A 24,955-nucleotide genomic window follows, 5' to 3' on the forward strand; every position below is an offset into this window, starting at 1 on the left:
TTTCCCCCATAATTAAGCAAATAATGGAAAAAAGGCCTTATTGTTTCATATTTTGCTTCTAGAAACATTAAGCGCGTGTCTGCTCAAGTACTACTTTCAATGTTTTTGTTCATAAAAATATGGTAATATAGCAAGCATGTGCAAAATGTTTCCTAGTTGAAAAACAGTCGGGAAATATCCATTACAAGGGTTGTCCCAAAATTGTGTGAAATGGGAGCAATACTTAAATTCTGTTCACTGTAATTTCGTCAGACAACTGTGTTTTGATCATTGACCATGTGTGCTTAATATATTCTTTGAAAAATATACAGCAATTATTCATATCAGTGGGTTTTGTCAGGCGGCGCAATGCGTGGTGTTGAAAATAGCAAGCCTTTTCGTCGCTGTTAAACCCTTCACATCATTCATGATAACACGCACATTCTATTTCCCGAAATGTCTTGGAAATTCATTTTTTTAACATGTACCATGCATTTCTAGTTCTGTTTTTAAAACTTTAAGAACCTGCATTACTTGTTGCCTACGTCTGTCTTCCCGATATGTGTCGTTCCGCATTTTGTCTTCCATTTCAAATGATGTCATCATATTCATCCGAATATTTTCGATGTTGCTAGACAACTTATTCCCAAAATTCATTTCTATGCAATTTTGGTCATTTTAATTTCCTTTAAAATTAGCTTATGATTTGTTTTAAGGTCTTTACAGAATTTTTTTAATTATCAGTGCACCGCCTAAAATGCTGACGTCATCATTTCACTACTGGTCCCCCTTTCGACTTGACAAAACACGCCATTTGAAAATGTCATTATAACTAATTATTTATTGTGTAAATAATAGAATAATAAACAAAATTATGCGCATTTATTATTTGATATTTTTTTTATTCTAAAAGTACTCATTCTCACGATTTTTATTTCTTTTGTTTTGATTTTAACTTTTCATTTTTGACATTGCACCGCATGTCAAATTTTTAAACGAGTAACTATGCTTTCATATCACTAATCTCATACAATAATTGATATCAAAACGTTAATTTATTGCAATTACTTGAATCCTTTGTGTCAAAAGTTTCATCTTCCTGTGTCTTCAATTAGCTGAATACGCCAATTGTCTATGCTATTTTGGGACAACCAAATAATTTATGACATTATGATGTCATTAGGATAATTAATTCTTATATACTTATGTTCAACATAATTTAAAATATTTTAACCTTATTTTAAAAGCTCTATTAAGAACTTGAATTTTCAGATCAAAAAATGCACAATATCATATATAGTCCTTTCAATCATTATGAAGGTTCCAGATCAAACTCTTTAATTAATCACCCAATGCTAATAACTTTGTCACACAAAGCATTCTCCCTCACTGGGTTCAAGCCTCTGATGTTGCCAGTGTGTGTTAGAATTGACTTTCAACAGTTTTACATCTTTTTCTGATTCACAACCATTTGCTGCAACTGGTGAGAAAGTTCTCATGTTTTCTGTGCTTACTGAAGGTATACTACTCGTGAACTGGCTTGCACTGTTTTGGGGGTTTTCAAATAACATTTGATCCATTGTATCTTCTTCACAAAAAACCTCATTAAATCCCAAGTGTGGTGTCAAATCTTTTTGATACTTGTCTGTAACAATATTAGTTTGTGGCTCTTCACTGACTTGGGATGAGAAGAGCCTGGAATCATTGTCCCCGTAGTCCTCCTCCTCAGTGGCCTCCGCCGGACTGGATGGGCAGAAATGAATGTTGACGGGTCCTTGACGTTGAACTTCTGCATCTTGAAGGGTCTCGATTTGATCATCATCTTGTTCAGCAGTTTGAGCAGTAAAGGTATCCTCTTGGCTCTGCTCCTCCTCTTCTGGATCCCAGTAGTAAGCACTGTCATCATTTTCACTTACTCCTGTAATGATGTTGTAATCCCCATCATACTCCACTGATTCTCCAGTGTCATAGTCCTCTTCATGCTCCATATCTAAGGCCTCCTTGTATTTTTCAAAGAGAGACAAAGAACCAAATCCTGATTTCTCACCAACTGCTGCAATTTCTTGTGCAAGTCTTTCTTGATTTCCTCCTGGAAGATTCGCTTTTGCAGTAATTTCAGGGTTGGTATCATAAAAAGAAAATTCTGATTGAGAAGTAACAGTAGATGTTTGGTAGTCATGAGAAATGGTATCAGTTAGTGCCATATTCTTTAAATCAGACACTGTTGTCTCAGTTTCATTTGATGTCATAAAACCTGATTCAGTTCCCTCATTTTGTTGCTCATCAGAGTGAGGCTCATCTTGTTGGGTACTTGAAATGTCTAAATTTTCTCCAATCTTTTTAATATCTTCCAGCTTGTTGATGTCTGTTGGGTAAACACTACTGTTTGTTGGAACATCATGGGAGCACACAAAATCCTTCTTTGTTAAATCTGTCCCTTTATTTTCAGTATACTCATGATTTTGAAATTCAGATGAGCATTGCATGTCTTTTTCTTCCATTTGAAGCGGATCCGATTCGTATGTAGTTTGTGTCTTTAAGATTCCAAATTCACCTTGCTTTAATCCAGAGTCATATTCCAATTGTAATTTCATAGCTTCTGTAATAGGTTGACCCATCTTAATCACTGGATAAGTTGGTATTTGATGGGGAATATGTTCTGGTTGATTCTCATTGTTGGTAAATGGCGATTCTTGTGGTGTGCCTAAATCAGACATTGCCTCAGATGGAAGGTGCTCAATATGAATTTCATCAATTCCTGTTGAAAAATATTGTTGAAATTAAGAACTTTATGCCCTTCATCCTTCTGATTTAACTTTCACACAAGTAACAGTGTACTCTTTACATACCTGAACATGTGGTGGGAAATTCTTTATTGATGGATGCCTCCAAGTTACTCAAATTTGTGTGAACCTGTTCAGGAATAATAAGTTAAATATCTTAGCTATGAAGTTGTATTAAACAATTAAAAAAAAAAATTAAGTCAACTTTGCAAGAAGTGAACATATTTGGACAACTTGAAAATGAGCCAATCTTGTACCAGTTTTGACATTTGTAGTCAACTTGCCCCATGTCAATTTTCCCAATCTCAAAACAGGATATCACACACATTATCATAACATAATTTATATATTATAATGAATCAGTGTAAATAAGGAGGTAAAATTTTATCTGTCTTAAACATTATAAAAAGTCACTGTAAAAGATTGATTATTAAAGGAAGTTCCTAGAAGTAATTGGATTTACTTTGACATATCTGTAATTCTTTATAACCATATAAAAAAATCATAATAATTGGCATAACAAAGTCGTTATATAATTGGTTCCTCCAACATGTCCATCATTTGTATTTATTTAGGCATTAAATAAAAATACATTTTCAGGAAACCTGAAATAATGAGATTGTGACTTGAAAAACCTATGTGAAAATTAATTCACTTTAACAACTATGTCAAACTGTCAAATGTTACCAATATAAATTATTGTTAACGTTTTACAATTTTAAGCCATTTGTTATCAAAATTGTAAATTTTGTTATTTTTTTCACCTCTAGGAGCCTCAAAATTAGTTTGCTATATCCATAAGTTTGTAATGACCGAGCTCATCATCTCCATAAATTTTTTGGATTTGTTAGAATTTTGCTGGGTAAACTTTGCTTTATCTGAGATTTCGCTATATCTCTTTTCAATTTCACTGTATAGGGAGATAAAAAAAAAAAGATACCAAAAATATATTTGAACATATTTTGATCAAGTAAGAACCAGTAAATTGGGTATGCTTTACATTACCTCCACCATATCAGGTCTGCTCTTTTTAAGTTGTGATATGCACTGTAAAGCCAGTTTGAAAAACTGTTTAATCACATCTTTACTTGTAAATTGAAGGCCTTTTTCAAATAGATTTAACCATTTCTCCTCGGTATCACTGAAGTCTTTCACATAGTCCTTCTGGAAAAAAAGAGTACATTACTGTACATTAGCATATAACAAATATGAGCAATTGAATCATTATTTTCCAGCACTAAATATAGCTCATTAAAATAAAAAGCTACTGTATATTTATTTTTTGTGTTTTTCATTTTTAGGCAATCAGCTTTACCACTAGAAATTAAATGGCACAGTCAAAGTAACAAGAGGCCCATGGGCCACATCACTCACCTGAACAACAAAAGCCATAATAAAATCAGCTTTCTGGAGTCATATACAAAATATCTGAACAATGTCATATAATAGATCCAGTAAAAATAATTCCCCTGCATATTTTTATGTTTATCATTGAACCCCTTTGTAACAGGATAATTTTACAGTCATATCATATATTGAGCATTGCAGTTCCTGAGAAGATCTTAAAAACTGTTTATAATATATGGATTTTAGACCAAAATCAAATTTTCCACCCATTGTGAGGCTCAAGAATTAGGAATCAACAACATGTCAAAATGCATAATTATGTAAAACCATATATATAATAACATTCAAGTTTTTGTGAATAATTTAAATGCTTTTCTTTGTAAAATCATCTTCACAACATCAAGGCTTTGTGATTATGGAACTTTGTGATGATGTTGTAAAACTGGAACCCCCTCCCCTCTCAATGTGGGCCAACCCTTCTCCTGAAAATTATAATTTGGACAAATTTTAATTCAAACAATCTGAACTGACTATAGTTACAGCTTTTCTAGGATGGTGTTTCAGAAGATAATTTTTTAAAGATTTTTCTCTATATATTCTAGGGAAAGCAATCTCTCTGTCTGTTCAGCCTTTCATAAATTATCAAATAAATTAAAGATGATAATATCCCTATTGAGTGTACCGTTACAATACTCATTTTTGTACACAATGTTCAATGTGTTTATTTTGCTTGTTTCTTTTAAAATCACATCAATTTATTAAATAGAAAAGGCAATAGCCAGTTCATGTATACACCTTACTACAATCCAAAAGGATAATCACTTCGATGGAGATCTATAACTTATCATGGGCAGGCTTTGTTTTCAGAAGTTGTACTGACTGGGACATGTGATCAGTGAAACTATATGTTTGCTCGTTGTCTGGGATTTCTTTTTGAATGCATGTTCAGTCGCACCTGCTGTTACGGCCACCTTTAATTAGCAGCCACTCGCCATGAGCGGCCAGTTTCAATTCCGCCCTTTTAGTTTTTCACTATATCTTAACTGCTTGAAGTGACCACCTGTCTAACGCAGCCAGCGGCCAGTGTTTTTAGGTCCCGTGGTTTCAACGTGCCTGTTTTCAACAACCATTTTGACTGTTTTGTCATATGACTTCTGACTCTGACATGTGACCCCGTATCGAAAGAAGCAAAACTTTGACAGCTGATAGTGAGTAAATGACAAATAATTGAGTCTGTAATTTGAAGTCTGCCGAGATTTAATGAGATAATTGATTATAACACCTGTTTTGTGTTGTTTATATATTGACATGTACTTCATTATAAAGTTATTAAATGGCCAGTCTTGCGCTTAACATGTACAGCAATTTGCCGATAATATGCACATTTTTTTTCTAGAAAATTCTTCTGAGAGAAATAAAGGTGTGGTTATTATACACCCCAATGGAATTTTGACACTTTTTTTAGAGGTTAAACATTGGCTATCATAGTTCAGTACATAGCCTTTGTACGGAAACGCTACTTCTGATTGATTACAGCATTTAATCAATTTAAAAATATTGTTTGGGCGTATTTAGCAGAAAATGTTTTGCTCTTAACCCCTTGATAGATAAATTAAATTAAAACGGCCATTTAAAATTTAAACTGTTTATTCAGCAATCCGAGCTGTGCATTCACCATCTACGTGTACGCCGCCATTACAGATGATATTTCTAAATCTGTGCTATAGAGCTAAAATGAATAAACTTGGTGGCTTTTTTCTTCATTAATTTGAAACCTGGAATAAGAGGCCATCAGTCTTAAGCTGCCAGTTTGTCATTGTCCCACAAGTGGCCGCTTAAAACAGGTGCAACTGTATTTATAAAGAGACATAATTTTAATATTATATTTTGATTAACACATAAACAAAATATTCCTATCATGTTTTCTGTGTTATTTTAACCATTTAATTAATAAAAATATAAATTTAAAAAACCTGCATATTTTGAAATGAGTAACCAGTTAATCGGTTGGAACAAATTGCAATTCACCAATTAGCAATTCTGCAATCAATTGCTATCCCTAATATATTCCTATGTAAAAATATGAGCCCCCAATGTGGCCCCACCCCTACCACTTGGTCATGATTTGAACAAACTTGAATCTTTTTACTTGATGATGATTCCACATGAGTAATAGTTTTTCTGGCTGATCAGTTTCTAAGAAGAAGATTTTTAAAGATTGATCTATACAGGTGAATCTCGATAACACGAACTGAAAAATGTTTTATAAATGCAGAGAGAGAGAGAGAGAGAGAGAGAGAGAGAGACAGACAGACAGAAAAAGAAAAGTGATCTTACCAGAAATTGTCCCCCTTCCCGGTTTTCATCATATGCCGACTCTCCAGTAAAAACCTCTAACATTACCTTTAAAAATAAACAAATAGTGAAAATTTCAAAATATCTAAACCAAGTCTACATCTTATCATAAACACATAAAAATACAAATCAATTAAACATTATGTACAGATTCAGAAAGATATCCTTTTGGAGGGAGGGGGAGAGTTCCAAGACCTTTCTTTATAAAAAGTTTAATTTTGGGGGCGAAAAATGCATAATACCACGTATAGTCCTTTTTGCTCAATAGTTTTCAGTGTTTACTCAGTCAATTTCTACATCATTTTAAAAATATAACATCCAGTTGTTATGAAATGAGAATAGAACCTTCCAAAGATTAGTAAACCTGACACTAGGAATTGTTAAATTTAACAAAAACCTGTTTGAGGTTTGAGGGTGTCAAAGCTGATGTACATGGAGGTTTTTTATAAAAGATAACAAATAAAACTTACCACACCAAATGAATATGTATCTCCTTTGATTGACATAGCATTCCCTCTAATAACCTCTGGTGGAAGGTAGGCTTTAGTTTGATACTGTTTTGTGAATGTCTGTTTCTTGGTGATATGTGTTAATCTTCCTGACTGGCTAGATCCACCAGTTGCATGCCTGGCCAATCCCAAATCTGCTATTTTTGCCTCCAAGTGCTTATCCAGTAAAATATTGGAACTAAAAGTAAATTAAACGCCTAAGAACTTTTCATTCAAATCTTCAAATAGTTAGGCCACATAAAATTAATTTTTAGATTCTCATACTCGCCTGCCCCTCTGAAAATGGCCCGCCCCAATACATTTTATTTTGAAAAAAAAGTTGTGTTGAAGAAAGAATTCGGCAACAAAAAATCGGGCTCGGTGTATGAGAAATTAAAACATTTAAATGGCACCCAAACATGTGGATTACCGTTTGATTCCAGTCATGTGTGTTATCATAAGGATACAAATGTCTTCTTGCATTAACAGTTAAGTTGAAATAAAATGGAATTGAAAGATTAAAAGTTGGTTTGTTAATTCATATTAGCATTAATAATTTAAAAGAATAGAGCTTTGTGTTTTTAAAAAAATAAGTGAATAAAAAATAAAATCTTCCAACCTGCCCCATATTTTTTGCAAATCAGGATGAGAATCTAAATATTAATTTTATTTGGCCTTAACTCCATTATTTATCCATGCCATTTTGAAGTGCAACTTCTTACACCATCTCACGTATCACAACTTCAGTTGAAGTATTCTTGCTCATACCAAGAAGATGGGGTGGAATGGAAATGCATGTTAATGTTAAAACTCTAAAGCAAACTAGCGTGCATTTACAGCCTCCATCATACTGGTGCTAGTTGTTTCCAATAGCCAGGTTATGACAGATTCATCGAGTATCATAGAGTGTAACTTATTATTGGTGCAGCATTAAATTCAAATGTTAAGGGTTTGTTTAATATCAAGACAAAAATGTATATCAAGCTACACAAGCCCTTATTGCAAAATTGCGGTTAAAGTGTTGAATAAATATTCAGAACCTTCACTTGTTCTATGAATTTAAAATATTTGGTAAATTGAGTGAATCTTGCAAGTAGAATGCTACTGTACACAGGTAACCCCCATTCATGACTGTGAAAAGCTGTATGGATTATTTTAATTACCTTTTGATGTCCCCGTGAATCAGGGGTTTTTGATCCAGTGTATGAAGATACTGTAAACCACAAGCTGCTCCTTTCATGATTTCTAATCTTTGATGCCAATCTAATGGCCGTGTGTTATTCTGTAAATAAACAAGGAAAAAATCTGCGTTGATTTTGATATTTATTTTGTAGACTTGAAAACAAGAGGCTCATAATTGTTTGCGCCCACATGAATAATATCCAATCCTTGCACACTTACCTTACTATAAGACAAATTAATGCTCTATCGCTATCATATAAATTCCTATTTACCACAATACTATATCAACGCAAGGCGATTTATCATAATTTGTACCTACCATTCTTTCTTTTAATTCTTTCAAAAATCATATCAATAATAGACAAAACTATTTATTGCACACATTTTTATTATATTGGAAGCATCTACTTTGGAGCCATCAGGTTTATTGACAACTTTTGCAGGAATAACAGCTAATAAACCAAGCAAGAAACAGAGGAAAGTCTGACTTACTGTACACCTAAGTCTGTCTTCCAGTGATCCATTCTGCATGAACTGGTAGACTAAACAGGTTTCTCCTTCTTCGAATGTGTAGCCATACAGCGGAACAATATTTTCATGCCTGTATCTAAAAAACATTTGCAAATATTTTCTAAAGATTTAAATTTTGAAATGGTTTGTTTCACTATGTTATATAGTCTACTTTACGAGTTTATGAGGTGGGTGTCAAGTTTTCATATATTGGAAGAAAAAAATGGAATAAGTTTTCATATTTTTGAAGAAAAAAATGGAAATTCCTATGGCAGAAAAGCACAATATATAGAGAAAAAGTTAAAACTTGGCACATTTCTAACAATCTCCAAAAATTTTGGATCAATAGTAATAATTGATAGCTTTTGAGACAACCCCCTAGGAAATTGGGCTGGTAAAAAAATTAGAGATGGCAATCTCTAACCGCTTAATCAATTACTCAATCGGTTAGTCGTAAAAAATAATGTAGATTTTAACTCAATTTCAACATAAACTTTATATTTTGTCTTTTTGTGACCACTATCTAATCAAGTTAAATTGGAGATTTTAATTTAAGACCCACGGGGTTGAGCTCTTCGAGGAAAATTGTTCTTGCTTCAGGAAATTTAAACAAAATATATTTGGGTTAGAAATAATAAAAGTAAATGTGAGCTAGCTCAAATATCCCAAGTTCTCCCATTACTTGACAATGTTACATATAATGAATGGCAAGGTATGCACTAAATACACAAAATAATTTGATAAACGGCATAACTTGCAAAAAAATCATCAGCTAAAAACTTCCTGCAAATATGTACATCTATTCCGCCCGACTGGAATTAATGCCTCACAATATTCAAAGAATGAGTCCTTATTACTTATATTTATATAATTTTAAGCCATTGTATGATTAAATATTCATTTATAAATAAGCAAACCCATCTGGCACCCAAATTATATTTGAAATTATTGGTTATATAGTACAAAATCGATATGTAGTTTTATCACAGGCAAAGATGCTGGAAAATGTAATTATCAAGAGATCAACTACAGCTAAATTATCACAGACAGGTGGAAATGTCAATAAATGAATTGTTAATGATATGTCATAGCTTACTTGATCAGTGATTTAAGTTCTGATGTCAAATGATCTTGATGGCTTATTCCTTCTTCTTGTCTCTACAAAATTCAAAAGAATAAATGTGCAATAACAATACTAGTAAAGAATATAATGTAAAATGTCCATATCACATACTAAAACCACCTTGTCAACAATGCGTTATGGCCACAATTCTGTGCGTTATAGCCAAAATTTTTTTTACCTGCACCCCCTGGACATAAAATTACAGTACTGTTGTATTTACTCAAGAGTATCATTGCCATAATTTTGTTAACCTGAACATAAAATTACAGTTGTATTTACTCAATAGTATCAGCTATTCAGAGGTATTATTCATCCATAACTTAATTTGGACATGAATGCATCAGACTTGACTTATCGCAGTGTGCAAATTTTGATGATTCTACATAAACAAAGGTTACTTTCAATCTTGCCCACAAGCTTTTTTAAACAAATCACCTATTTAATTAGAATACATATTTTCTTGAATTATTTCAGGCGGAAAGAGAAGAAATTTGAATTTGAAGAAATTTCAAGCAGATAGCTGGCAGTAGAGTCGATTTGAAAATTCCTAAAGAACAAGTGCACTTAAGCTAGAGAAAATCCCCCCCCCCCTTTTTTTGTTTTTTTTTTAAAATATCAACAATTTTTTTTCTGTATTATTTAAGCATTGATGGATGCTTCTGATTTCGTATAAACTTCACCAACATTGGCATAACATTTTAAACAATTGAAGATTTTTAAATGCCTATAGACAATCTAAATCCAGAAAAATCATACCAAACCTATTTGAATTGTGTCTATTTAAATCAGAGGGAGGAGACATTTAAATCAACATTTTTCTGTTGGTGGATCAATTGGCAATTTTGCTGAATTATACTTTATGCATTATGTTATGTTTGGAAAAAAAATCATATATTAATTAAAAGCTTTGAAGTTGCATATTAGCATTGTGATCAAACAAACATTTCTGACCATACTACATGTAAGTCAATGGAAACAATTTAAAACGTGTCAGTGTTAGGATGCCAAATACAATACAAACCTTGTTTCAAGAATATTTTTTTTGTTGAGGAAAGGGTGCTTATTATACACTACAGTGATTCTGGAGAAGAAGTTGAGAAAGTAGAAAATTTATTGACAAATGACAGATGGAGAGCTGAGCACCAGATAAAATGGGATCAGAACATCTCACTGAGCTGTCAACATTTAATACATGTACTTGCAACTAGTCTGCAGCATTGCAAAAGCTATCTGAGAAAAGCCTTTCAATAGCAGAATGTCTACCACAACTCTCCATGTTAATAACTAAGTCATTGAAAATACTAACTGAGAACAGTTTTTTTATGGCACAGTGTGTGCGCTTCAGGAATCCTTTGAAAACCTCGCCAAATGCTCCTTCCCCAATCTTGTATTCCTCACTAAAACCGTTTGTAGCATGGTTGAGTTCCTTGGTTGTGAAGCTCTGAGTTCCCACTAAGGCAACTGCAACATCAATGTCACACCCTCCCTCTTTAGCTAGTGAGGAATAGCCATCTTTATTTCTGTAAACAAAATCCATAGCATTTGAGCTTTAAAGGCAAAAATATCACAACCTTTTGATTTTAAGGCAAAACATTTTGAAATGGAATTTGGCAGGCAATTAATTCATTTTTATTCAATATTGCAAGATTTGCAAAAGTAGTTCGATCAATATTCAGTTAAAATATGAAAATTGATGTAACTCAATTTTTGCAATCATTTCCACTGAAAATTGAGTTATTCCCTTTGCAAATCTTATATCCCTTTGCAATAGGGAATAATCATTTCAGCAGAATTTGACCTGAGGACCAATACACTGAATTAAGTTGGTCAAAAGATATACACAAATGATTATTTGATCTTTTTAAAAGTAACACAAATATTAAATATCATTTTAGTATCAAGTTTTTCAATCTGACAAAAATTGTGAATGATTTTCCCCAACTGAGACCCTGGTTTCTGTACCAAAGAGTGCTATGTAGCCCCGTCTACATACTTGAGAGTCTCCATTAAGCTTGAGTCCAGAGGTTTTTCATCCATATCCCCCTTCTCTTGAGCTGGACCATCCATTTCACACTGGTTAACCTTTACACCTGACATGGCGGACTTGGAGTCAAAACTAGAAGTTGAGGTGCTTGACAATCCTGATGTCTCCTTCATGATTCCCTGAAAGCCAATTCCATCCAATATTATGTAAAAGCCTTACTTTCAAGGTATTGAATACATCATTCATCACTAATGATAGCATTCTTGTGTTAAGTGCAATTATCCATTGGGCTCAACCTAGAATTCTCCAGGAGATATCGGTATTTTGTTCCAACTTTAAACCAGTACAGTAATTTATTAATTTAACCAGTACACTAATTTACTAATTTACAGAGTTTTATACACTGAATGATTCACAGATTATAAAATGTAAACTGTCCCAACATAGTTTAAAATTAAATAAATTGGGTAGCTATTGAATAATTCCTGAAATACACAAGTATGATTATAAAATAAAATAAATAAATAATGGCTATAAACCAACTTTTAGTCGTGATGACTTCATTCGTGTTTACCAGAGATAAACTGCCTTGCAATCAAGATGTAGAGGGTGTTAAGAAAGTTCGTTCCGTGATTTACTTTAGCCTAGACTCAATAATAAACAACTTGTTACATGAATTTTAATCTTTAATAAGTCGACAATCTACATTTGTTTTTCAGTGCATTTTTAATTTTGTTTGGCACTGATCAGAATGAATTAAAGAGATAACATGTTTGTGAGGTATCTCCCTCCCTGCTTGGTGAAGATGAGAGCATAATTGGTCCATGGGTATCAGGCACAGATCCTTGAAGGCCTCACTGTCTAGAATACAGATATAGATCTTGGGAATTGCCAGGCTATTCTTCTTTCAAAATGAAGTTACGTAAATTATCTTTACACCAATTCTGTGTTACCAGGGCAGTGTGAGGAGAGGCACCATCTTGAACATTGGATATTGACTCAACATTTGTTCATCAATCCTGCCAGTGTTTTTTGTTGATTCAATGCAGGTTTAAATTCTTTTTGAAGAATTTTATCTACATGATATCTGCATTTATATGTAAATGTTTACATCCCTCTATATATGACACCACCAGAGAGTGCACATTGGGAAGGATAACTGCTGATATGTTGAGAGAAATTCCTATAGTTTTAACAGAAATATTGCTTTTATCAATTTATATTTTTTAATTTACAAACAGAACGAACTTTCTTATCTGAAAAATGAATTTCAAAAGACATTAATGACGATGTTTTCGCGGCGAGAAATATTCATTACGACTAGGCTCTCGTAAATCTTGCGAAAATTTCTTGCACTGGAATAAAAGTTGGTTTACAACATGATGCTCTGCCAAGCATTTACCAAATAGTCATGTTTCTTTTGGGGATAAAACTGTTCATCAGTCAAGGATGGAATAGCCTTGTATTCTGCATGTTTTTTGGTTGCTTTCCCTTTAGGGTTCTCTGGCATATTTAGGTTGACATTTTTGTCTGACATAGATGTGGAACCATTCATGGATGATGTACTCCATGCCCCAACACTAGCTTTTGTGGAACTCTTACTTGGAGGAGGTGGCAGACCTGTAATGACATTTACACTACTCTGCTATCCGTAATACAAATTGAAAGCCAACAGGTCTTTACTATAACCATGTAATATCAGTATGCACATGTATACATTTTACTTTTGTTAATTAATAAAAACTTGTAACTTATATATCAGACTGATTAACATACATGTAATTTGAAATACATTCTGTGAAATATGCTTTGTACCACAAAAATCGTTTTACTACAGATTTGGTTTTTATTCTTGCCTCTGAAATTCTTTTAAACACCCAAACCACTCTCGTAAAGTGAAGTGGTGAAGTTTTACATGTGTCAAGTTGTAAAATATGTTGGAAAACTATATAATTTAATCCTTAATTTGCATAGGTGCACCATAAATTGCAAATAAGTAAGAAGCGTAGCTCCAGGGCATGTCAACCCTTATCCTGGAGAGCTACAGCTCTGCAGCCAGAGTAGAATGTATAAGTGATTCTGTTTGATAAAAGAAAATCCTAGCAGCTAAGTCTTAATAAAAAAAAAAAAAATGAAAATTTACAAATCAAAGAAGGCGGCAGCAAGTTTGCTAAAAGTAATTTAAGTCACAGAGATTTGCTGGTTGTAAACTTTAATAAAGAACTCCAGATTCTTGGCATTTTTGTGTCCTGAAGATGCTGTAATTTACTCTAAGCCTTCGTTTTTCAATGTTCAGCAATTATGGAGATGCTAAAATAAAAATATCTGTTTTTTTGTTTCTATGTGCAAGGCCCTCATTTTGATAGGAATTGTAGAGAGGAAGTACTTACAAGTTACATGATCTTTAAATTGAAAAAGTTTTAAAGGGCATGGTCATGATTTTGGTCAAAAATTATTTTTCCAATTTTAATGTTTACAATGCTTCACTAAGGCATTAATAGGCAACCAAAATTTGAGTGTCATTTGTTGAGTTATAAGCGTGTTACAGAGATAACAATTCTTTACTATGTAAACAAAGCTTTTGTTTACATTTTGAATGTTAAATTGAAGAGAAAACTCCAGTTTCAGACCGAAAATGAATGTGATAAACGTTAGGAAATGTTTATTTATGCTTAAAAACAGAAAAATAGAATTTGAGCAAAATTGTGACCATGCCCCTTTAATGCATTAGTTAAGTTAATTATATTTTTTTTTATAATAATAATAATTAGATTCCTTTTACTTTTATATGCTACTTATATAATTTATCTAAATTGGGTATGTAGAAATTGAGAACAAGAGGCCAAGGCGCAACACTGCTCATCTGATCAACAATACCAAACTAATATAACTCTAATCCAAACAGCCTAGATAAATCAAACATGAAAATATCTGTAAAATTTTGCAGATTTTTAATTTTTTTTAAGCATATTTTCTAGCATTTAGTCCCTAATAAAAATGACTGTTTTGAACAATTTTCCTCAATATATTCCTATGTAAAAAATTGTAGTATTGCCGTCCACCTTAATTCCAGGGATAATGATTTAAACAAACTTGATACTACACTATCTTTATAAGATGTTTAAATATTATCCCCTATATATTCCTCCGTTAAAATTTGCCCCCCCCCTCCCCAATTGTGGCCCCGTCCTACCCCTGGGATCATTTTGAGCCCCCCACCAATTGTGGCCCACCCTACCTCCATAGGTCATGATTTGAACAAGATATCTGTGGGCCAATGCTCACTTTTGTTGTGAATATACAAAAAATGTCTCCAACTAAACAAATAGTGTGTTCAAATTTTAATCATCTGCAATTTATGGTTCCTGAAAATTTGTTAGAAATTCAGACTCAAAATAAACAAAGTTGGCATTTAACTGGAAATTGATGTCTGATTGGTACAAAAATGAATCCAACCATATCACATACTTAAACAAGAGTATATCTCAAAATTTTAAGCATTTGCTATTCATAGTTGCTGAGAAAAATGTGACAGAAATTATGGACAGACACGTACAAAGTAAAACAGTATACCCTCTCTTCTTCAGAGTGGGGGTATAACAAACTTGAATCTACCCTACCTGAGGATGCTTCTACATAAGTTACATCTTATTCGGCCAAATTATTTTCCAGAAGAGGTTTTTTAATGATTTTCGCTATAAATTCCAATGTAAAAGCCCCAACCTATACCCGGGTATCATGCTCTGAACAAACTTGCATCCTCTTTACCTGTGGAAGCTTCCTTTTCCTTATAAATGTTCATTATTTCCTAATTATCTCCCTTTGTGTAAGGATTCATATTAACAAACTTGAATTTCTTTGGCCCAGGGATGCTTGGTGCCAAGTTTGGTTGAAATTGAAGATGATGAAAATGCGAAAAGTTTATGACAACAACTACAATGCCAATAGCAGACAACGGACAAATTTTAATCAGAAAATCTCACTTGAGCCTATGCCTCAGGTGAGCTAAAAAGTAAATAATGTTTAAATAATGGTGGACACTGGATGACAGCTGATACCCAGCAATTCCAATGACTCAGGTGACCAAAGGGGTAACCTTGAGTAAGGGAGGTGCTTTTACTTACTGCTGTTGTCCAAAGCCCGAAGAATCATGGAGGGTGTCTCCATTCCATGACAGGACATCTGATCAGTTTGGAACGCAATTTTGTTTTGTTTGGAGTCGCAGTTGACTGTAATGGAAAATGCATGTTGTAACATGTTGCAAGCTTTGATATTCATTTTATATCTGCTATCAGAGATAAACATAACTTCAAATTATGACTTGCCCAAATGAAAAACTGGTAGCCCCAAAATTAGTAAAAAGACATACCATATTCAATAATTTTATCAAAAAAATATAACGTAACAATGAGATTGTGGGTGCATGTAATTACCGGTAATTTCAATTAGCAAGGCTACATCAGAATTTAAATTGATAATTGCATAAAAGTTAACATGGAATGACTTATCTATAATCAGTACTGCACAGAAGTTTTCTGACTATAAAGCAAGTGAAAGGTATGTTTACAAATTATTCTTTACTTTAAATATTTCTATCCAAATTTTCACTTGCCCAATCGGACAAAGAAGTTTGTAGTTTCACTTGCCCGAAATGAGATTTAAGTTGGACCATGCAATCGGACAACCGTTAATGTCCATCCTTGGCTATTACGAAAGTAAGTTATAAAGTTTTACATGATGAGAACATATGGAAATAAGATATGGTATACATGAGCCACATAACTCGTGTCGAACTCTCAAGTATCTAAATAGCTTAAGTTCATGAAATCAAAAACAGAAAAGCCTTCTTTCTCTGTATGCTAGCACTCCCCACCAAATCAGAATTTTTAACTCATTACACATGTAGAGGATATATCTCTAGCTACAAACGTAGCTTCTGTTTTGGAGTAGAAGCATAGTTAACCAACGATTACAGAGCTCAACTCTCTTACAAGATGACCACCATCATGTACAAAGCATAGTTCATGACCTATAAATAATACAATATTTTATTTTGACTGATTAATTCCTAGTTCTTTGATTGGCTGATATCCAACAATCTAGAAAAAACAAAATGTTTTTTAATACTTTCATGTTTAAATAAAAATACTGAAATTTGATTGGATTGGACACAGTTTATAATCTGTTCTATTACCCTCAGCGATCACAACACACTTGGCAATGGGTAACACAACGAATTGTTACATGTGTGTAAATTATGTGCTTATGGTTCGCTGTAGAATTCACGTCAGCACTAAGCAGGAAAGTTTTCTTTAAAATTAAGATATTCAGTATAATGAAATAAATAATGCCTGTTTGGGAGGTCAACAATTGAAAACAATTGTCAACCTCCGCTTTGCGTCGGTTGACAATTGTATTCTCGGAGCGTGGGGGTTTTAAGGAAGCATATGGGCAATTTAGCATACTATTTCAACTGTTTTATTAAAAATCATGAGATTAAATAACTGATTTGAATCAGATCAAACACTTAGTATTATCCTTTGAAATAGATGTCAATGCTAATCAGGTAGTACATCACTGCCACATTGGTGCATTATCATTACATTATTTAACACAAACAGGCACTATTAATTATACAATATTCACCACCTTCCAGGTCATCTAAACTGGACTAAAAATAGATCAGGAATTTCCATAATGTAACAATTGGTTTTCATAATTAATTTATGTCATCCAATGAAATATCGCCTTTGGTTTGGTGAATATTGTACTTCTTAGTGGTTAAATCATCATATTGAAATCAAAAACAGCAATAAGTATGATATGATACAATATGATCTTATCAAATCACGCGATACTTATACAGTATTGTGTAGTATCAATATAGAATATAATGTTATACAGTACAAAGTATAATATTTCATTATATGATATATCAATTCAAATTCCAATGCTTTGTAAAGTAGCTCACAGAATTGCATGTCCATTGTATATGTGCCCAAAATGCATAGTCTTTGCAGTTTTGCTATTTATGGAAACAGTTGCAATTTGCAAAGCCTGACTAAAAAATGAAATGTTATTTTTACTTGAACATGATCTAGAAGGTCAATATAACATTTGATTTTTTCTACATTGGACCAAAAAAAGATCAGGAATTTCCACAATGCTTAAGTTGGTTATCATTATTCATGTTTCCAAATGAAATATTGTGTTTTTAAATTTGTTCTGCAATGGCTTCAAACTTAAAGGTGATGAAGTTTTCTTTTCTTGATAACACTCAACTTGATATGTCAGTCTGTTTCAATTTGCTGAATCAAATAATAAAACAATTATTGCTGGGTATTTTTCTATCAATGCAATGATTAAGCTACCTTTGATATCTTATCTTACCATGCAATTGGATATTGTATCATACGTTACTTCTTTTTTTCACCTTTCATAATATGATATGATATTGAAGCCTTGACAAAAGGACTTAAAAAAAAAACCCAATGGTATACACTTACCAAAATGCTTAAGTTTTAGATTTAGAAAATGTTGACTGGATACATTGACCATCATTTAATTGATTTTCTCTGTTTTATCCTTGTGTACTTACACATAGTTATTTGTTGATAAGCATATAAAAGAAGTACATGTAGTTTAATTACACTTTAAATTACATGAAGTAAACTAACAGTATGACTCCAGAAGTTGCATCTCTCTTCGTCTTCCTATACGCTGTAATATCAGGTACAGGTCTTTTGCTGTGGCATTCTTTGAACCCCAGTCACTTAAAACATCTTTACATGGACTTCCACTGTGATGCTGGAATGCCATCTCAAAAACCCTCACCTCCTGAATCGTGTAACCTATTTCTGATGCTAAAAAGAAGAAACCTGATTTAAATGCATATTCAACAATTAAAAAGTAAGCTATGTCTATAGAACATGAATGTGTCACCTAATAGTTACACATGTACTTCATCATACAGAGAAACTCTCCTTATTTCTGGGATAATGAACCATACAATTACTATAACAATACATGTATGTCTTAAGATATGTATTTTATGTATATAAGGACAGGTCAAGATAAAAATATTAGGACCAAGTTAAATTGTTATCACCAACATAAATATTTATTTACAGTATAACAAGAGGGCCACAGGCCTTGGTGGTCACCCGAGTACCATAGCCCTTAGATTGACATGTCAGATAATCTCATGTTAGCTTTACTCTGAGGTCTAAACCCTAACCTGAGACTCCTCTGACTGTTACCCCACTTTAATTATTTGATGTATGAAAAACATTCATTCATAAAAATGTGGCCCCACCCTATCCCTGGTATCAAGATTTGAACAAACTTGAATCTCCATCAACTGAGGATGCTTCCACACAAATTACAGATTTTCTGGCTAAATGGTTTTTGATAAAAAGATTTTTCTCCATATATTCCTATTTAAAAATTTGACCCCAAATATTGTGGCCACACCCTAACCCCAGGTATCAAGATTTGAACAAACTTGAATCTACACAACCTGAGCTTCAACTCAAGTTTCAGCTTTTCTAACTAAAAGGGATTTTGAGAAGATTTTTTTTTTTTTAATTCTAGCAAATTTTCAATAATTCTACATTATCTCCTCTTTAGAGTGCACCTGGCCATTCATCTGTACAATTAACTTGTAAGCCCTTTCCCAAATTATACTTTGTGCTAAGTTTGAATAAAATTAGCCCATTGAATCTGAAAAAGAAGACGGAAATGTTAAAAGCTTACGACAACAACTATGCAATGACAACAGACAACGGACAAATGTTGATCAGAAAAGCTCAAGCCTTTGGCTCAGTTAAGCTTTTAAAAATGCATCAAGAAATTTCTTGACCTTGAAACACAGAATATTATTCAAAAGAAGAAAAGTAACAGATGTACTAAGCAATGTAAACAGACCTCTAGCTTCGCTTTAGTGAGTTATCTGTGGATTTCAATTACAGTTATTGTTAGATAACTTGCAAAGAGTGGGCCAACCTTGTTTCCATGAGGATTTGCCGATTACAAAAATTGATGGCTCCTAACAGAGAACCATAACTGAGGAATGAATCGAATTCAACAGCCACCAAATAAATGGGAGTAAAAAGCATAGACTGCATCTTAAAGAAATGTACTTTGACCTTCACCTTTGACCTATAGAAACTTTTTTTTTTTTTTTTTTTTTTTTTTTTTTTTTATTAAATTTTTATTGTCATTTTCATAATTATTACAAGGAATTCAAAAAGACAAAGCAAATATTTATTGGCACTCACACACCCTTTCATACACTTGCACACATAAATATCAGAAACACATTCTAATTGTTTACAGGAGAATTAAATTTCAAAAATATTTTTCCAGTTTGACCATTGTTTGTCAAATTTTAACATTTCACATGATTTAATTGATATGTATCTTTCAACCTTATATTTGAAATAGATATGTTGTAATAGTCCCTTTAAGTGAGGGATCTTTTTTTGTTTCAAACAGTTAAAAATATACTGTTTGGTATACAAAATTATAAAGTTTACAACTTTGTTACCCTGATTTAGAGGTATTTCACCAAATATTACATTATTAACATTAAATCCAATTCTATTTGTAGTTTTACAATAGATATGCATGCTGAGTTTATTCCATAATGGCAGTATTTCTAAACATTTAATAAATACATGTTGAATTGTTTCTACATCTTCTTTGCAAAAAGAACAACAATCATCAGTGCTTACATTGATTTTTTTAAGATAGTATTTTGTAGGCAACATTCTGAAAAGAATTCTGTACTGAAGCCATTGTACTGAGGTATCAGCACTTGTTTTAAAACATACTTTAAAGAACTCTTTAACAGAAACATTAATTTCTAGTTGCATGGATAGTTCAGTGTTCCATTTCTGAATGGAACTTGGTATAATATCTTTACTATTAATAAGATTGTACAAGTTTTTCGAACATTTTTCAAACAGTAATACATACTCAAAGTAAAATGGAATGTATGGATAGTAATATTTTCTAACATCAGATCTTTTTATAGACTGAGATCTAAGGAAACTAGATATTGCATTAATAACACTGTTGTATAGCATTGTACATACATTAGACAGTCTATAATTTTGTGCAAAATCATGCTGTTTCAAAAACTGACCATCTTCATTTAGAAAGTCACCTATAGTTTTAATACCATGTTCATACCAATTATAAACAATGATTGGTTTATTACCAACACATATATTTGTATTGTACCAGATTGGCATAGCACATACATTTGTTGTAGATAATGAATAGTCAATTGTTCTTAAAACTTTTAACCATGAGTGTAAAACATCTTTCCAAAAATTATTACTATGATTTATTATGTTTTGTACATATTTGTCACCAAAGTCTAACAAATGCTTTACCACTTTGTTGCCATGAATGTCTAAAAATATATCCGTCCATGGTTTGTTATCTTTTGTTAACCTCTTTATCCATGAACATTTTAATGACACTAAAAAATTGTTAATATCCAACATTTTAATACCACCTTTTAAGTAGTCTTGAGTAATGAGTTGTCTCTTGACTTTATCTATTTTTGAATTCCATATAAATTCATAAAAAAGATTGGTAAGGGAAGAAATAATTTCTTTATCTGGACTTGGTAAGGAAATAAAAAGGTGATTGAGTTTTGGAAGAAGTAATGTTTTAACTACAGTAACTCGACCAAAAGGAGTAAGAATTCTCCTTTTCCACTGTTGTATTAAAGCTTTGATTTTAGGTATTTGAACACTATAGTTTAGACTAACAATTTTTTCTAACTCAACAGAGAATTCTATTCCCAGCAGATTGAATTTTGTACAACCCCACTCCAGTTTCCATCTTGTATGATGGTATACTTGTTTAGAAAATTTTTTTGAACCTATCCACACAATTTTTGTTTTTGAACTATTTATCTGCAATCCTGAAAAAGTTGAAAAAAGATCTATGGTATCCAGAGCAGCAAAAAGGGATTCTGAAGAACCATCAAGCACCAAGGTTGTGTCGTCAGCATATTGGGATATTTTATGTTCTTTTCCATTGGCTACAATGCCTCTAATATTTACATTTTGTTTAATAAGGATAGCTAATATTTCTGCACAAAGAATAAAAAGATATGGGGCAATTGGGTCGCCTTGTCTACAACCTCTATATATAGGAAATTGTTCAGATAGCACACCACACTGTAAAACAGAAGCTGTGATCTTGGTGTTTAGGATTTTTATCCAAGTGATTATATTTTCACCGAAACCAAAATATTTTAAAACTTTGTAAATAAATTTCCAGGATATAGAATCAAAAGCTTTCTCAAAATCTATGAGCACCAGTAAACCAGGTATATTTTTAGACTCAGTGAAGGATAATAAATCATAGACAAATCTAGTATTTTCACCAATATAACGACCCTTAATGAAGCCAGATTGGGTTTCCGATATTAAAAAATCTAAGGAGGATTTAATTCTATAACTAAGGCACCCTGAAATAAGTTTATAGAAAACATTCAAAAGAGTAATTGGGCGCCAGTTTTTTAAAAATTGCCTAGGTTTGTCACCTTTTGGAAGACATGTAATGATTCCAAGTCTTTGCGATAGAGGCAGCTCCCTATTAGCAAAAATATGATTAACAGCTAAAACAATATGGTCTTGGAGATCCCTCCAGAAAAACTTAAAAAATTCTACTGTAAAGCCGTCACTTCCCGGTGATTTGTTGTTTGTTGTTGAAGAAAAGTAACAGATGTACTAAGCAATGTAAACAGACCTCTAGCTTCGCTTTAGTGAGTTATCTGTGGATTTCAATTACAGTTATTGTTAGATAACTTGCAAAGAGTGGGCCAACCTTGTTTCCATGAGGATTTTCCAATTACAAAAATTGATGGCTCCTAACAGAGAACCATAACTGAGGAATGAATCGAATTCAACAGCCACCAAATAAATGGGAGTAAAAAGCATAGACTGCATCTTAAAGAAATGTACTTTGACCTTCACCTTTGACCTATAGAAACTTGGTTCCTTTACCCATAGGACTGTCTGTGTAAAGTATGATTCTAAGGCCAAAGAAAGAGAATATATATACATCATGTATGGTCCAGACACAAGGGTCAGTCTGCCAATACTCTTCCATTATTAAACCAATTTTAACCTATCACGCTTGGCAGTTTAAGACAGGGTACCGTTTAAGACACACTGTTTAATTGTTAAATGTTATATGAAAAAATACATTTGTTAATGCCTCCTTTAAAGGTCACGATTTTGGTCAAAAATTATTTTTCCCGATTTTAATATTTACAATGCTTCAGAAAGGTATTTTTAATAAGCAATTGAAATTTGAGTGTCATTTGTTGAGTTATATGCGAGTTACAGAGCTTGAAATTCGTAGCTATGTAAACAATTTAAGGCGTTTGTTTACATTTTGAATGTTGAAGTAAAAATTTCAGTTTTAAACTTAAAACTAATGGAACTGTTTATCTATACTTAAAATAAATAAAAAGATAGACAAGTAAGCTGAAAAAAGATTTTTACTGGTATTTTGAACCTATGTAAACAAACACAGGGCACGAGCCTAGTTTACATTACAAAGAATCGTTAGCCCAGTACCTTGCTTATAACTCTACAAATGACTCTCAAATTTTATTTGATTATTAGAGATGCATTTCTAAAGTATTGTAAATAATAAAAACATGAATTTCAAAATAGAATTTGACCAAAATCGTGACCATGCCCCTTTAAGTTGTAATGTATTATGTAATATTGTTTGGATTTCTGTCTTACTCATTTGAAATCGGTTGATCACAAAGAAAAATTTACAGAATCTATAACGGTCAAAGGAAATATTAAACGTATATAGAAACTATCAGAGGGGGGTCATAAATTGTTGGTTAACATATTGTTGCATGTTGTTTATGCAAAACAGATACTATCGCAAAAAAACGATATCTGAAAATTAAGCTAATATCATTGAGAAATTCCTAAAGTAAAAAAAAAAGACGACTCTTTACATCACATATTAGTCTTATAAATAAATGAAGGATATAAATTCATTTACCCTATAATAATCAGATACCAAATATCTTAAACCAGGGACGTAACGTTATATACTTCCCTGCTTAAACTCATGCCTGACTTTTAAGAAAAGTTTTGAAACACACCTAATTTTTCCCATGCTCTATCCACATCTAGATTACAACAAATCTGCCTGGTTATACTATACGGCAGGTCATAGATAAAATGATTTTCCCGTCTGTGTTGTCGTTTTGGTGACGCCATGTTTACATCTTAAAGGTTGGAAGAGGAAGTAAAGTGCGACGTTGATTGGTTAATCACGAATTTGTAAACCCTCAGTTCGCACCTCCTCTAATTCATCCCCCTTTGATATTTTGGGGTTTGGGTTTCCTAATTTTTTATTTTATGAAATGTGGGCCATTTTTGGCACAATAACAATCATGATAAACTCATAATGTAAATGGATTAACTTGGTTTGTGTAAATTAGCCTAATACACAATTTACATTGTCATATGGGGTGCGCTCATAGTTTACCAGTGGTACCAACTTTCATTATACATTGCACACCAATTGTGATAATTAAAAAATTGCTTTCCCAAAACCGGTATCTAATGTTTTAATTTTCATCTCCATGTCTATTGTGACGGTCAGACCGGTTCGAATACCGGCGCCAGATAGCTCAGTTGGTAGCTAGACCACTTGACTAGAGATTCAGGGGGCCCGGGTTCGAAACCCGGTCTGGTCCGTCATTATTTCTCCCATCCCGTTACACTATAATGAGTTGTGATGTCACTTACCGATACTTCCCACACTCTAGATCGATCATCTGCAGAAAAATATACCATTGGCAAAAAAATTATTGGTACCATTGTTAGTTAATGGTAGTTAATTTTACCAACAGCAACTTTTGTCTACCAACGGCAGAACTATGAACGCACACCCATTGTAAATATTGTAGTTACGTTACACTCACCCAGTAAATTCTAAATGAAATTTACAGTACAACAAAGTTACTTATAAAACTATATTGTCACCTGAAAATTATATGTTCTAAATGGATTACGGTATGCACATATTGTTAGAATTGGCTAAATGAGATCTATCTATTATATCCATGACACCATATATTAAAATGTTTCATTAATAAAGAAAATATTACATGTGACACTGTAATATTTTGTTCTTTCTC

General features: G+C 32.7%; 1 protein-coding gene across 1 annotated transcript; it reads right to left on the reverse strand.

The window, feature by feature from the left end:
- Positions 1–847: 847 nt before the first annotated feature.
- On the reverse strand, positions 848–24,071 carry LOC105339419 (uncharacterized). Its single transcript, XM_011444963.4, has 14 exons — positions 23,912–24,071; positions 18,429–18,614; positions 15,876–15,980; positions 13,154–13,371; positions 11,761–11,930; positions 11,074–11,287; positions 9,741–9,802; positions 8,627–8,741; positions 8,116–8,234; positions 6,935–7,151; positions 6,447–6,512; positions 3,768–3,926; positions 2,829–2,892; positions 848–2,737 (listed from the first exon to the last, which is right to left on the reverse strand). The coding sequence occupies exons 1-14, from the start codon at positions 24,027–24,029 to the stop codon at positions 1,347–1,349; spliced, it is 3,204 nt and encodes a 1,067-aa protein (XP_011443265.3). The 5' UTR covers positions 24,030–24,071; the 3' UTR covers positions 848–1,346.
- Between the last annotated feature and the right edge of the window lie 884 nt (positions 24,072–24,955).

The sequence above is a fragment of the Magallana gigas genome, chromosome 4 (assembly GCF_963853765.1).
Source record: "Magallana gigas chromosome 4, xbMagGiga1.1, whole genome shotgun sequence".
Taxonomy (NCBI): Eukaryota; Metazoa; Mollusca; class Bivalvia; order Ostreida; family Ostreidae; genus Magallana; species Magallana gigas.